The sequence below is a fragment of the Lontra canadensis genome, unplaced genomic scaffold, assembly GCF_010015895.1.
Source record: "Lontra canadensis isolate GAN:19392208 unplaced genomic scaffold, GSC_riverotter_1.0 scaffold158, whole genome shotgun sequence".
NCBI classification, from domain to species: domain Eukaryota; kingdom Metazoa; phylum Chordata; class Mammalia; order Carnivora; family Mustelidae; genus Lontra; species Lontra canadensis.
In genome coordinates, this window is record NW_022631152.1 from 1592904 (window position 1) to 1609607 (window position 16704).

The following is a 16704-nucleotide window of genomic DNA, read 5'->3' on the forward strand; positions in this document are numbered from 1 at the left end:
GGTTTGTATAATGTAAACCATCTGTTCCTCAACAATACAGCTCATTTCCTGCCGTCACTGGACAGTCTACTGACTGCTGCTTGCAGGGGTTTTATGATTTTTTAACTAGTTCAGGATTTATGTAAAATTTGAAAATAAGTCTGTAGTTAAGACACATTTGTATCGAGTAACTGGAGCATTTTAAAAATGCAAATCACTGTGTAAATTGTTCCCCTGAAACCAAGGTCCGAGCTGTTTTTCTGGGTACTTCTATGCTGGCTGCCGCACAGGTGTTCAGAGGAAAGGTTTTGTGAAGTCTGCCTTAGTCATTGCCTTCCATGCTCTTTCCAAAGCAAAATCCCCAAATTTGGGTATGACTAGCTGTGCTGAGCTGCGACTACGTGCTGGAGGGCCCACCTGGTACAGCTGGGATCTGACAAGACACACTTGGGGTCAAAATGTCTTCTCCTGTGCCTGAACAGGGGATAAAGAACAGTTATAACTCTGAGGAGTGACCACACACTGAAGGCCTGCAGGCTGGCCTCACAGCCCCGTAAGGTGTCAGACCCCCGGGCTAAGCCTCCAGAGAACTCCTGTGTCAAACCGGCCTTGCCAGGCCAGCACGCTTCACTGGTTTCAGAGAGAACGGTGTGGCCCAAAGCAGAAGGCCTTGCAGCAAAGTGCAGCTCTTTTTGGCTCTCCTAAAAATTCTTGATACTTCTCAAGCCTTATTCTCCATCTGTAAAATGGTAAGAGTGAGAGTTCTTTTTTCCAAAGGCGAATAGAAGAGAACTAATTTGCTTACCCCAGTGGAGGGGAATGCAGCTGGTCTTTTTAGCCATGAAGCCCTAGGGGCCATGTGTCAGGTCTGTGCCAAGGTCCTGTCCACCCCTCTTCTCTTCCAGTCCCCAGAAGTTTGGCCAGCTTGCTTCCTTGTCCCATCTGCCACCATCTACTCTTCCACATGGGTTCGCACTCTCTCCACCCATCTTCATCTCCCAGAATCCTAGAGGAGCAGCCACTCCAATTGGACCCAACTTCGGGATCCAAAACAAATTCTCTATTTTGAGATTGAAGATTTTTAAGATTTCAAGATTTTTGTTTTAAACCAACAACTACAAGAGAGCAGGGAAAGATTAGTAGGAGGAAATTCGATGCTTTTTTTTTTTCCCCCAAAAAATGTAAAGGGAATTATACAAAACTGTCTAGAAATACTTAAGGCTGTAAAAAGTTCTAAATCATTCTCATTTACTCCACTTCCGGGATTACTTCCGTAATAAGGATAATAAGATTGATGTGAAGATCACTTACTAGGTGGAAACTACTTTCCGACATTGTTGAATTTAATCCCTGGTGTCACTGTGGAAGCTGCGTATTGTATTGTTTCAGGGTTTGGAAATAGAGGTTCAGAGAAGTGAAAAAGCTCACCCAAGGTCAACCAACTAAGATACGGGACCTACCTCACAGGATTGTTGTCTTAAATGAGTCATATTTGTTAAGTGCTTAGAACAGCATCTAGCATGTAGTAAATGTTATATAAGTTTTAACTAGTACTGATAGAATGTAACAGGTCCGAGATGCAAATTCAGATTGGTATGACTCCAGAGATGACATAGTTTGAATATCCTGCACTGGCTGGCTATGTATTATTTTCAGCAGGGGCAGGAAAAAGTAGTCCTAACTTCCCATTACCTCAGTCTAATATTCCTTGAGTGTAGTTACTAATTCTGATTTTCCCTAAAAAAAAAAAAAAAATTGTATTACTCAGTCACATAGGTTTCTCTCTCACCAAAGCCTGGGGATCCTGCTTAGGTGGAAAGGTAAGTAAATACCTACTATCCCATTCAAAGGACCCTCACATAAATTGGATTCTTTTAAATCATTAGGAAAAGGACGTTTGGGTGGCTCAGTCGGTTAAGTGTCTGCCTTTGGCTCAGGTCACGATCCCGGGATCCTGGGATCGAGCCCCACTTCGGGCTCCCTGCTCAGCAAGGAGTCTGCCTCCCCCTCTCCCTTTGCCACTCCTCCTCCACTCATGCTCTCTTTCTCTCAAATAAATAAAATCTTTAAAAAATTATATATGTGTGTGTGTATATATATATATATATACATATATATATATAAAATTAGGAAATGTTGTGATAGAAATCCCTACCCTAACATCATGCAGGAGAAATTCACCTTGGATTAGTCTTTCCCCAAAATAAAAATCATCTGAGTGCCACAAGAGAAAAAGTAAGTTTGGTTCAGTTGGTTCCTTTCCCATCACCTGCACGCAGCTCTCCCTGAGGAACAACGTAGCTTCCATAAGAATCCAACCCCTGTAAGCAAAAGGAAAAATAGTGGATGTACCTGTGATTGCAAAAGAAATTTCTATATTCAGTCAGATAGAAAGATTGGTCATATGTTTTTACTTTTTTATTTTTTTCTTGGTTCAGAAAAGTTTAAAGTACAAAAAAGCATGAAGTGAAAACTCTCCCAACTCTGTCTCCTTCCTCCTAGTTCCCATCTCTGTACTCCCCCATAACTACTGCCGTTTCCTGAGTGTCCTTTCAGAGTTTCTTTATATATACACAAATAAACATGAATATATTCCTTCTTTTTCACTTCCCCTTCACAGAAAAGCAGCATGCAGCATTAACTTTTCTTTTGCTTTTTATTTTTGACTTAGCAGTAGGATTTTGGAGATCTTTCCATGTCGGTACATAGAAAACGTCCTCTTTAATACTCTTTTTTTAGTTCTACCATAATTAACATAACAAGTCTCCTCTAGGTAGATGTTTATGTTGTTTCTTTTTTTTTTTTTAAGATTTTTATTTATTTGATGGACAGAGATCACAAGTAGGCAGAGAAGCAGGCAGAGAGAGAGGAGGAAGCAGGCTCCCTGCTGAGCAGAGAGCCCGATGCGGGGCTCGATACCAAGCCCGATGCGGGGCTCGATACCAGGACCCTGAGATCATGACCTGAGCCGAAGGCAGAGGCTTTAACCCACTGAGCCACCCGGGCACCCCTGTTTCTTTTTTATTTTAAAGGAAGTTTTATTTTATTTTATTTTTTAGAGAGCACAAGCACAGGCAGCAGAGGGGAGAGGGGTGTAGAAGGAGAGAGGGAGAGAATCTTAAGCAGGCTCTACTCACCAGCACAGAGCCCAACACAGGACTCAATCTCGACCCTGAGATTATGACCTGAGCTGAAATCAAGAGTCAGACGCTCAACCAACTAAACCACCCAGGTGCCCCATTTAGGTTGTTTCTACTCTTTTGCTCCTACAAGACTATGATGAATAGGACTGAATCAATAAATTTTAATTTACTGAATGTTTAAAAAGCAATGTGTTACCATTACTTTCAGCAGCAGTAACTTTCCTGTAAGACATTTCCAAATATCAACCCCTTAAGATCTGCTTTTACGAATAAATGAGACCTATTTCTAATAGGAAATATTATTTGCATGGGAAAATTGTTTCAAAATTGTCAATTTTAGTTTATCCTTTTAAGTATTTTCCTGCATGTTTATTTACACTTATTAACTTAATGGGCATTTTGTCCTGGAAAATATCAGCCCAGAACAGAGCCAATCATCATGAATTTTAAACTAATAGAGTCTGGATTAGAGAAATATTTTACTTAATCTTCTAAACTTGTCTTAAACTCTGTACAGAGAATTCTGAATTCTATATGTATTTACAACATTGTCAGCTTTACTTGGAAATAGTCAGAGCAGTATTCTTTTTCTTAAAAAAATTTAAAGTGTAAATAAAATCTTTAAAAAAAAAAAAAAAGGGCGCCTGGGTGGCTCAGTGGGTTAAGCCGCTGCCTTCGGCTCAGGTCATGATCTCAGGGTTCTGGGATCGAGTCCCGCATGGGGCTCTCTGCGCAGCAGGGAGCCTGCTTCCCTCTCTCTCTCTCTCTGCCTGCCTCTGTCTACTGTGATATCTCTCTGTCAAATAAATAAATAAAATCTTTAAAAAAAAAAAAAAAATTTAAAGTGCAGGGATTATTTTAAAAATTACTTTATGTCAAATGCATTACTTTTATGATTTGCTTCTTAACAACCTCGTCTAGAATTCAGGCTAGATTTGAGGTGAGTTTCAAAAATTATTGCCGAGATGAAATGTGACAATTTAATACTTATTTTCATTGTGAGCTAGGTACGTTTTCCCATCTGTCTTAACATCAATTAGTAAACAAGCCGCTTATGAAGCTGTAGGGTTATCAGTTGGCATGAAGGGCAATGCCTCTGTTCAAGAAATTGAAATCTGATTGAGAGGACAAAATATTCATTAAAAGAAAGGCAACAGCAAAGTAACAACTAAAAGTTACACAGCACTTACTAGGTACAAACCATCATGCTGAGTATTTTACAAATACTACTTTATTGCAAGTTCACAAAGAACCCTACAAGATAAGTACAATTATCCATCATAATCATCCCATTTTACAGATGGGGAATTGAGGCACAAGGTGGTTGAACACTGTAGCTAGAGTTACACAGCTGGCAAGGGGCAAAAGCAGGATTCAGATTCAAATTGTCTCACTGGGGAGGCCACACATGTGACCAGCCCTCTTTTTTTTTTTTTCTGTTTTTTTTTTTTTTTAGTTTCAATATTAAGGTTTATTTTTTTCCCACAGTGAGATTAAGTATCAATTTAAATAATTATCAGGATGTATAAATGAACATTCATTCAGTTAAATATTACTGCTTTAAAAGTGACTAATAAATATTTTGTATGTAATCAGCATAGTTTACGTTTAGATTAACAGTCACCATCTTGAGAGCAGAAAAGGTATTTTTAACCAATAAATAAATTACATTCGAGAAAAGAAGATATTTATATCTGAAGTATGATACATCCTTAAATGTTTTTCTTCATATAGCACCCAAACTTCCCAAATGTCTAGGAAGTATCTCCCAAAATATAACTCATACCTTAAGTCATTAAAATAAAGGCCAAGAAAAAGCCAATTTAAGACAAAATATACAGTTTATATTCTTAATTCCCCATTCAATAAAATATCAATTGCCCATTTATTAAAAGTAAATGAACTGTATATATGTTAGTGCTGAAAATCTGAAATATAATATTTTTAGAAGTCACTCTTTCTCAAAGTACTTAGAATCTTGCATCTCTGGTGGCAAACCTGAGAAGTAGCAGGCATTTTACTTCCGCAGTTTTCATTCTTCCACTTCCAAAAGAATGGATGCTCACACCGCCTCTTGAGCGTGGTGGCAGTCAGACAGTGAAGCAGAAGGACTCCAGAGAAGGCAAAGATCTTAGCGGTCAGGGAGAGTTTCAGAGGGAACAGGATTTGAGAAGCATTGGGGAGCACATTCCAAACCTCCTGCCTCTACCGTGAGCACCGCGGGAGGACAGCCTTTCAGTTGGGTTTCTCTGGCTTTTTGCACAATAAATACCCTAAAAATAAGAAAAACATTGCAGGAACAGTCGTTAGGCAAGAATGGCCATGGTGTTTAGGGCTGGACACTGAGGAGACCTATTTCCGTAAAGCGATGCTAACATACAGAGAAGTAGCCAGGGTAGGCGGGTTAGGACCAGATCACACACGCTCTGTGTGCTGGGCTGAGAACTGAGGCTGTAGGCTCTCCAGCAGCACCTCTCACACTGTAATGCTTACTGAAGTCACTGGGGTCTTGTTAAATGCACGTCCTCATCCGGCAGGTCGGAGGTGGGCCCCCAAGAGCCCTCATCCGGTGTAAGCTCTGAGTGATGTCGATGCTGCTGGTCTTGGGACCACAGCCCGAGCAGCAAGACTCTAGGCTCTGAGCAGCAAACCGGCTTTGGAGCAGGGGATGTGGATGGGGGGAGAGGGGAGTGATTGAAAGCCCCCTGTGTCACCTCCTCCAAGTTGTGGCCAACAATTTTAAAGACTTCCAGAACTGCGGAATTTTCTTCAGTCTGGTTTATAGAACCTCTCTCTGTATGCCCCACCCCTTCCTTCGGAGGCCAAGACATCTTGCCTTAAGCAAGGTTTTAACCCACACTTTTCCTTTCTTTTGATACAGAGCAAGGCTAAAGAGCTACCCCTCTCGGCTGTGCGTTTTATGGAAGAACTGGGTGAATGTGCCTTTGGAAAGATCTATAAGGGCCATCTCTATCTCCCGGGCATGGACCATGCTCAGCTGGTCGCCATAAAGACCTTGAAAGACTACAACAACCCCCAGCAGTGGACAGAGTTTCAGCAGGAAGCCTCCCTGATGGCCGAACTGCAGCACCCCAATATCGTCTGCCTTCTAGGCGCCGTCACTCAGGAGCAACCGGTGTGTATGCTTTTCGAGTACATGAATCAGGGGGATCTCCACGAGTTCCTCATCATGCGATCCCCGCATTCCGATGTCGGCTGTAGCAGCGACGAAGACGGGACCGTCAAATCCAGCCTGGATCACGGAGATTTTCTGCACATCGCAATCCAGATTGCTGCGGGCATGGAGTACCTGTCTAGTCACTTCTTTGTCCATAAGGACCTTGCGGCTCGCAATATTTTAATCGGGGAGCAGCTTCACGTAAAGGTTTCAGACCTCGGGCTTTCCAGAGAGATCTACTCTGCCGATTACTACAGGGTGCAGAGTAAGTCTCTGCTGCCCATTCGCTGGATGCCCCCTGAAGCCATCATGTATGGCAAATTCTCATCTGATTCAGATATCTGGTCCTTTGGGGTCGTCTTGTGGGAGATTTTCAGTTTCGGACTGCAGCCCTACTACGGATTCAGCAACCAAGAAGTGATCGAGATGGTGAGGAAGCGACAGCTGTTGCCGTGCTCCGAAGACTGCCCGCCCAGAATGTACAGTCTCATGACGGAGTGCTGGAACGAGATTCCCTCCAGGAGACCCAGATTTAAAGATATTCACGTCCGGCTGCGCTCCTGGGAGGGACTGTCCAGTCACACCAGCTCTACGACCCCTTCGGGGGGAAATGCCACCACGCAGACCACCTCCCTTAGCGCCAGCCCAGTGAGTAATCTCAGTAACCCCAGATACCCCAATTACATGTTCCCGAGCCAGGGTATCACGCCACAGGGCCAGATTGCTGGTTTCATTGGCCCACCGATACCTCAGAACCAGCGATTCATCCCCATCAATGGATACCCAATACCTCCTGGATATGCGGCGTTTCCAGCCCCCCACTATCAGCCGGCAGGTCCTCCCAGAGTGATTCAGCATTGCCCGCCTCCCAAGAGTCGGTCCCCGAGCAGCGCCAGTGGGTCCACGAGCACCGGTCATGTGACCAGCTTGCCCTCTTCGGGATCCAACCAGGAAGCCAACATTCCCTTACTACCGCACATGTCCATTCCAAATCATCCCGGTGGAATGGGTATCACCGTTTTTGGCAACAAATCCCAAAAACCCTACAAAATAGACTCAAAGCAACCATCTTTGCTAGGAGACTCCAATATTCATGGACACACCGAATCTATGATTTCCGCAGAACTGTAAGATGCACGACTTTTGTAAATGTGGTATCCAGGAAAAACTAGAAAGCTGTAGGAAAGATTTAAATTCAAAGGTTTTTGTTTTTGTTTTTGTTTTTGTTTTTATTACAGTGAGGTTCTCATTTAGCAGACATTGGAACAAGTATCTTCTGTGAAGTTTAAGTGTGTCTTACCAAGCAGGGCAGACACCAGCCAGAAAAAAAAACAAACCAAACCAAACAAAAACGTTGTGGGATTAACCCTCCATCAGGGGTACATGACATGGCATTGGGATTGGGACATCTGGTTTCAAGTACTAAAAACTGCCAGCCAGTGAAGAGGAAAAGAATTCTGTGATTAAATATCAAACCAATAAGGAAAGTCAGTGGTGCTTTGTGTATTTGCCTTCGTTCTCCATGACTGGTCTCTCCCCAAAATGTATATACCGTAGCATTTGTCTACCTGCTGTCTTATCTCCAAGACATATGTTCAGGATTTATGTCCATTCAATTTAGACTTTATGCATATGTGTATGGAAATGATATTCAGAATCAATGAGGAAACTTTAGGCCAAAATTGAAATCCCAGAGGGAATCGAGCCATAAGACAAGTATTAGATCCCCCGAAGCCTTCTACACAGTGGGGCTTCTTTGGGAAGGTGCAGAGTGTGCCTCTTTGTGAATTTCCTTTGCTGATCACGAAGGCCTTTTCCACACTAACCTTTTCCACAGTGTGTTTACACAAGCACTTGAAATAATACAGGGCGTCAGACCATAAGAGGGCTAGATGTGGATGCCGGAATTGATTGTTGGTTGATAGTTCCATCCGCTGCATTAGAAATGAGGAACCAAAGGAAGCACAGTCAGGAAAATGGCTCCTTGGTCTAGATCAGCACCCATGGGAGAGGAACAAAGGGGCTCATGGGGACAGCCTCACAGGGGCTTCCCTGGACCCATAACATTGAAGAGGAGAGGTGTGGCTGAGACCAGCACATCAGTGCTACAACCTCCTGCAGAGGGGCTCTCACCCTCACAGAACTCTGGGCAAGTAGGAAACTCTATGACACCAGTATCTAGTTCAAGCTTCTCTTTCACCTTTTCTTTTCTGATCTGGAAATGTTCACAAATGTTAGGCCAGCACCAGAAGTTACGACGATTTATTCATAGAATTGGTTGGAATCCAAAGACTACGAATTCTAGTTTGCAAATAAATTATCACAGTATTTTTAGAGAACAGGTACTGAGTTCTCATTTCAAAGGTTACCGTGAGCTGAATTTTTTTAAACTTGTGAATAGAAGGAACGTAATCATTTTTGCCTTAGTTAGGAGGGAGGCATCAAATGTGCAGCTCATGCCACTTGCCTGCCAGCCATCTTTTGCCAAGTTGAGAATTCTTACGGTTTCAAGTTCTATATAGGAAGAAACGTTATGTTTTATTTTTTTTCTCTTGTTAAAAAAATAACTCCTTTATTCTAAGAGCAGTGTCTCAAAGTCTCATTTCTTTTTTTGATTTTACAGCTAAAGAGATTTTTAAAGAGACTTACAGGATATAAAATGATTCCTGGAAATGATATTTAATGAGGAGAATGCAAAGGGATTAGAAGCACATTGATGTTTCAGTTTTGTAAAAAAAAAAAAAAAAAAAAAGGCAATTAGGATGAGAAATCAAGGAAATATGTTTAGGAAATATGTTGTAATTTTCCCAAACACTGAATCTTCAAACAATAAACATGGACTTATTGCTACTGTGAACGCAAAGAATTGGCTATATCCAGTTTTAGTGGGAGATAAATTAAGAAATATTTTTGTGACATAAATAAGCTGATTCAAAAGTTATATTTCTGAACTTTAGGTAGAGGAGAATATTTGTATCCTTTTGTTGCTATGCAACTGTTTAATGATGAAGATTCAAACCACAATTTTGTATATCATACGACAATCAATTGTTTTCCAAGAATATTTATTATTTTAAGTAAACACAATTTCAGTGAATCTGACTTTTTCTAGGAGTCCCTTAAAGGGAAATTAGCATTCCATGAGCCAGTTAAATACCTACTCTGGAAAAACATTACTATGGTTAAAAAATAAATTCAAGTTAGTTTTTTATAAAGAACTATAACATTTATTTTAAACATTTTATAATTACTGAGGACATTAAGGTGAGCAAACCAAATTTCAAAACCACTTGTAATAATGTATTTTATAATAGCACTGTGATACTACATAACACAGTCCCTTTTGTATTAAATAGTATTTTTTTTCACAAACTGAAAAATCTTTCGCTTTGTTGACAATGTTTTGTAAGATGATTTTATTTTCAGCTCTTTTCTTTCCTTTTTTTTTTTTTGCACAAAATTATGTTTATGGTTTGTATCACAGAAGTGAAAATATATCTCTGCATTTTTATATCCAGTCTGTTTCTTTGTTTCCTTTGTTTGTTTCTTTTTAACTCGATATAGATTTTCTTCAAATATATCATGGCAATATTCAACTATCTTGCCCTCCCATATCTTTTCTTATTTTCACTGCATGCATTTAATCACTGTATTACTTAATGTTTGATTTGTTATTATGGGCATTTCAAATAGACAAGCATGGATGTAATGACAAAAAGGCTATTTTATATTGAGGATATGTGCATTTGTATTTCACACACCAGAGATGATATTAAACACTGATTACTTTATGCTGCTGTTTATTAAAAATGTTTACCATATAATATTATTTCCTGAATATTACAATCATGGAGAGGTATTTGGGAATTTTAATATTATTTCTCCTAATTATTGACATTTCATAGAAAAAGGAATCATAATTCCTATTCACTGTTTTTTCATTGAAGTGATTTTTTTTTTCCAAGTAGGCTTTTAACATAGACTTGGGCATTCTTTTGCCAGCGAACACAGGGGGAAGGGAAAAATCCCAATGATTTCATGACCATATACCAACCAACTCTATATGGCAAGATTTTAGTTTTTAAAATCAAAATAATATATTGAATAATTACAACCAAATGGAATGTAAAAATTGGTTTTTTGAAGTTGCATCCTTTTCTGCCTTGTTTCCATGTGAACTTAGACATCAAAAATCATGTCTTAGAACTCTGAAGAAGAAAAAGCTGTGTACATCTTATCGTGTTCAACTTAGATTCCAACCATTCTGATAAAATAAAAGAAATGTGGCCGTTTAATTGTCACAGCTTATCTTTATGACCTTCTTTGCCCAAAAGAAAGAGTTCCCCATCTGGCAATTAATACACACTGTCAAGGAAAATGAGTATCATTATGAAAGTTCAAAGAACTTGTCCATTCTGCTCTTTAATACAGAAGGGAATACAATAAAACCTTCAGGGCCTTATCCATCTGTTTTAGGTACAGTTCTTGTCACCACCTCAGCAATCAAACTCAATAAAGCAGTCACTTCACATGGCAACGAGATCGATGTCAGGTTGGGTTTCTCCCTCGCACGTGAATTCTTCAATCTGCCCTTCACTCCTGTTTCCTTCTGTCTCTCCAGGCTCTTACCTTCCCACCATCCCCAGTCCCTCTAGCTCTGTGATTTGGGCCTTACCCTTGGTTCCTTAGTCACCAACATCTGCACCTCAGATAATGCTTACTGCAAACCCCTGACTACTGATTAAAGGGAGCTCTGTATCTGCCTTCCCAGTGGTTCACGGATGATGACCCATCCCAGTGGTTCACAAGAGTGCAGTCCTCAGACGAGCAGACTTTGGAACTTGTCAGAAATGCAAATTCCCAGGCCCCTCTTTGAAGCACTGAATCAGAAATTCTGGGGTGGGACCCAGCAATTTGTGTTTTAACAAATGCTTCTGGATTCTAAAGATCGAGAATCACGTTAAAGGCCTCGGGGTGGATGTGGGGGAATGGTCATTACCTCCTTAGAAATGTATATATAAGCATTTAATAACATTTTAGCCACTTTAGTTCCCCTAAGGAAAATCAAGTTTTACTTAATGAAAAATTTAGCACTAAAACGCTTTTTGCTTTAACCATTGCTTTAACCATTTGCTTTAACCATTTAACCATTAACAATTTAAATATAACCATTTAACAATTGGTTAAGTTTTTGTAGTTGTTCTCTTGGATAGAAAGCTAATAGCCCTGGCCTTTGACAAGACTACCTTGTCTAGTTCACTCAAGACCCATATTCTTGGGTAGTAATCCAATAGTAAACCCTTCGTGTGGACCAGCTCAAAAGACTTGGTCTCCTGGCAGTGACGATTAACACAACTAAAAGAACTCTCTGTGTTGCAACTTGCCAAATTTAGGGTCAGGGGTAGGCTGTTCTTTCTTTTTTTCCTTTTTTTTTTTTTTTTTTATTATGTTCAGTTTGCCACCATATAGTACATCATTAGTTTTTTATGTAGTGTTCAACGATTGATTAGTGAGATGTTCTTCAACAGAGGAATGGATAAAGAAGATGTGGTCCATATATGCAGTGGAATATTACTGAGCCATCAGAAAGGATGAATAACCACTATTTGCGTCGACATGGATGGAACTGGAGGGGATTATGCCAAGTGAAGTAAGTCAAGCAGAGAAAGACAATTATCATGTGATTTCACTCATATGTGGAACATAAGGAATAGCATGGAAAGCCATAAGGGAAGGGAGGGAAATCTGAAAGGAGAGAAATCAGATGGGGAGTCGAACAATGAGAGACTATGGACCCTGGGAAACAAACTGAGGGTCTCAGAGAGGAGGGTGATGGGGGGAGGGGATAATAAGATGTGCGAGAGGCTGGTCTTTCTTGGGAGGAGGAAAGATCCAGCTCCCAGTAAGCATCAAGCAGAAACAGCTGCAGAGGCCTCCCCCCCCCCACCCTCCCCCCCCACCCAGCCCCCTGAGCTTCCTGTGACAAGCTGACCCAATTGGCTGGATGCAGTCACCTGTGGCGGATCCCCTATGTTCCTTTGCCAGAGGCAGTCCATCAGTCCTTGCTAGCTAGCTGTGAGGATTCCTCTGCTCAGATTATGCTCCCCACAGCCGTTAGAGACCGAACTCTGAGGGAAGACAGCAAGGATTCAAGGGAAGTGCTGGAGGTGAAGCTCATACTGTTCTTAATTTATACAGCATTTTTTTTTCAACTAATAGTTCAAATGCTAGGGAGGAAACGCTCTATTAGAGGAGAAGGAGCAAGGGATCGCACACTTAAGAGGAAAATGTTTGCAGCCAAAATATGACTGCACCTGAAGCTTGTTACCATAAATGCCAAGAGTATTAATGAGTCTGTTAACTCAGAGGAAGGAGAGCCTTACAAACCATCAAAGTACTCAAGGTCAATGTAATCCCCTGGGAAATTAGGCAGGGAAAGGCTTAAAAAATAGAGACATACAGGGAGAAGTTCTGCTGACATATTTATGACTAGCTGAATCCCAAGCACCTCGGAATTGCTTATTCACAAAAGAGGACTCTACCATTTGCTGACCAGGCCTGACACGGTGTTCATCCTCACCAGCATGATCAGGTTAGTAAGTACCGTTAGATACTAAGCGGGAATGGTTACGTTAGGAGAAAGGCCTTTCTTTAAAATTAGATAGGACGTTCCTTGTGCTTTGAAAAAGGCCAGTATCCTGACATGCTGAATACAGGTAACTCGGGGAATATTCAGCGTGAAGGAAAGTGGTTCTGAATATCAGTCTTTGTGGACCTGCTCTTGACGGAAATTCAGGTCACACACAAAACAACAGAACTGGCTGCACACAGCCTAGGCTCATGCTAAAGCTCTTCCTGAACTCAGAGGCACATGGATTTTGAGCAGAAAGAGGGAGAGATCAGACTCCGCCCTACAGCAGGTGTTCCTTGATCCCTGCAGGCATCGAAATGGTCATCTCGGTTCTCAGTGGGGCTCATTCTAATACAGTTCTCTGAAAGGTTTGAGTCCACACACCTTAAAAATCACTTGGAAGTGGGGTACCTGGGTGGCTCAACTGACTAAGTCTCGATGGCAGCTCAGGTCAAGATTTCAGAGTCGCAGGATTGAGCCCTGGGTTCAGTTCCGTGCCATATGGAGTCTGATTCTCTCTCTAACAAATAAACAAAATCTTCAAAAAAAAAAAAAAATCGCTTGAAAGAGACTGAAACTCCCCAATTGCATGATCTAGGTAGTTTATGAAGAGTCAACCTAGTAAGATTAAAACTACTATTCAGGCAAAATGACAGCTTAGGGCCTTTTTATACTTCCAAAGTTCACTCCGCAAACAGTGCATGCGTTGTACTGCTCAGCTGGGCCACGGTATTGACCCGCAAATCTCAGTGGCTTGCCTTAGGTTTACTTCTCACTCATCTCAGCCCCCAGAGATAGGTCTGGGGCTGCAGCCCTGCTCCCAGGTCTCAGAAGGACCAGCTGTTTTCATGGCCCAGAAAAAATAGCAAGAGACAGAGCTGAAACACGGGCACCTGAAAACCTTCTACCTGGATGTGCTCTATGTCATGTCCTTCTCGCATACTCCCTTGACCAACACAAATTCTGAGGATGGACCCGACTGTGGGACATGGTTGTATCTCGACCTGCTGAGAGGCACTGTGGCCACCCCATCAGAGTCACAGGCAGGGAGAGAGGGTCTCCTTGCAGGAAGGGGGCAAATAGTTGGGAACAAGAACATGATCCCCACCCAGCTGAAGCCCTCAGCCTGTCAGAACAGCAAACCCACAGCGCCTGTGCCCTTCTCACCTCTTGCATTCATGGCAGACCTCCCCAACTGATGCTTTTTCAGCGGGCTGAGAGTCAGCCTTAAAATTTTCAAAGTACTGTCCTGGATAAGCTACTAATCAGTCAGAAATAAGGTGAAACTTATTAGCCATCCCTGCAGGGAGAGCAATAGTGGTCAAACCGGTTTCTCAAGATTCTCTAGGGAGATTCTGCAAATTATAACCTCAGGACCATCCAAGAATGTCCTGGGAAAGCTACCTTAAAACCTCCTACAAATTCCTCGGAGCAGAAAACACTGTATCTCTAGCCCTCCTTCTCGAGCCCTGGATGAAGAGACGGGCATGACTTTTGAACTACTCCTGCGTGGCCGCTGGCTAACCTTGCGTGAGTAAGGCAATCTCTATTTCCTTATCCATAAAATGGTGTGAATGTAGCATAGAGGTGAGGAGTAAAAGTTCTGATGTTGGGACGCCTGGGTGGCCCAGTGGGTTAAAGCCTCTGCCTTCGGCTCAGGTCATGATCCCAGGGTCCTGGGATTGAGCCCCACCTCGGCCGCTCTGCTCAGTGGGGAGCCTGCTTCCTCCTCTCTCTCTCTCTCTCTCTGCCTGCCTCTCTGCCTACTTGTGATCTCTGTCAAAAAATAAATAAATTAATTAATTAATTAAAAGTTGTGATGTCATGCTGTCATGTGAATCCCCCTTTCACCCCTTGGTAACCATGTAAATGTAAGCAAGTTTCTGAATTGCCTTTTTTATTCATCTGAAAAAGCATCTACTTCATAGAATAGAAGCTAATTAACCTAAATGAGCTAATATTTATGTCAGCTGCACTGACATGTACCTGACACAAAGTTACCAAAAAATATAATTTTAGGATTTTTCTAGAGTATCTATCTTTCAGAGTTGATATAAGCCTTTAATGAGAACATGTATAAATATGTTAACAAGTACTTGACATGCAGTAGGCGCTCAAAAAATGGTAACATTGCTATTATTCAATGTGTTTTAAAGAACCTTTACAAAAGGATACATTATTTTCTAATGTGGTAAAATACTTAGAGCACAAAGTACTGTACCTAATTCTTCATGCACATGCCACAGTATAAAACACCCAGTACCAATGCCAATGAGGTGGGGAGGGCTTAGCTCTCCAATAATTTCCATCATTTCCCTTCAAAACGGCCCTAATAAACATACGCTAAATAAAAACAGCTTCAAGACACATCCCTAGACATCCCTCGACCATATGTCATCCTTTAGACCCCCAAGCCGATTGCCACCTCAAAGTTTCTCCCATGATGACATTCTGGAATCATCCCTGGGGGCAACTGAGAGCACCATGAAGAGGTATATTAAATCAATATATGTGAAGGAAGCCTAGAATAATTACATCTTTTAAGCGGTTCCCTACTCCCCCACCACATACACACATACACACTTAGTCACAGTTGTACTTAGATAATACAAAATGCAGTATTTCCCAACAATTGGTGTCCCCATGTGGGGAATGAACGAAAGGGAGACCTGATCTTCCTAAAACATTTGAGGGCATGTCAAGTGCCAGGGCAGGTGCTGCATTTCTTCATCATCAACCAAAATCCACTCCTAATGGGATTCTGAGTACTTGCCCAAGGTAGGGTGACCAACTGTGTCAGTTTGCCAGGGATCATCCCACTGTTAGCACTGAAAATCCTTTTTCCCAAGAGAGTCCCCATGGGGCGGGGGCTGGGTGGTTCAATCAGTTAAGCATCTGCCTTGGTCTCAGGACCTGATTCCTGGGTCCTGGGATGGAGCCCCACCTTGGTGGGGGCCGGGGTGGGGGGAGGTCCCTGCTCAGCAGGCAGTCTGCTTCTCTATTTCCCTCTGCCCTTCCCCTGATCATGCACATGGGCACACACACTCTCTCTCTCTCTGTATCTCTATCTCTCTCCTATGCTCTCTCTCTCCCAAATTAAATAAATAAAAATCTTTAAAAAAGAGAGAGAGAGAGAGACAGAACCCCTATGCCTAGGCAAACCCAGACTCTTGGTGATCTTACCTAAAGCAAAGAATGGTGTGAAACGAAAGCCAGCATGTACGGGTTCCAAGTTCCTCTCTGTTAGGTAGCCACAAATTCCGATATGAATAGTGTTCAAGTGGCCCCCTGCATATCAGGTGCCTTAGGGGGAGAGACTGAATTATTCTGTAATTAACACAGTTCTGAAATAGGGGGGAGCCGGCAACCTCAACTTTACAAAGGGGAATGGAGCATTTCTTTGAGCCTAGGCTTTTATAAGCTAAAAAAATTTTTTTAAATGAGAAATTTCAGGAATTCAAGTTGCTGAACTATGCTGCCCACCTCTTTCTTCCTGTTTGATCTTTGAAGATTAGCATTCAGTATTTTTCCTGATATTTATATTGAGGAAGGAACATAAGATTATTAAAAGCAGAGAAATTCAATATTGGGAATGCACATCAAAAGGTCTTCAAGACAAAGAAGGGATCAGATGATTGGAAACCAGAGTTACTAGAAGCATGTGTGCTGCACTTCATTTTCTAGTTAACAGCGTAACATACGTCAAAATATGATTTAAAACACTTCTCACAGCTGAGCTGACATTTGGCGCTCCTCAGCCTTTTTTTGTTCTT

General features: G+C 41.7%; 1 protein-coding gene across 2 annotated transcripts in view; it reads left to right on the forward strand.

The window, feature by feature from the left end:
* The window catches only part of ROR1 (receptor tyrosine kinase like orphan receptor 1), a 402684-nt gene extending 394077 nt beyond the window's left edge, over positions 1–8607 (forward strand). For both annotated transcript variants that reach the window (XM_032844866.1, XM_032844867.1), the window contains exon 9: positions 6004–8607. In XM_032844866.1, the coding sequence (XP_032700757.1) occupies positions 6004–7431 (1428 nt within the window). In that variant the 3' untranslated portion in view covers positions 7432–8607. The remainder of the gene's footprint in view (positions 1–6003) is intronic.
* Positions 8608–16704: the final 8097 nt, after the last annotated feature.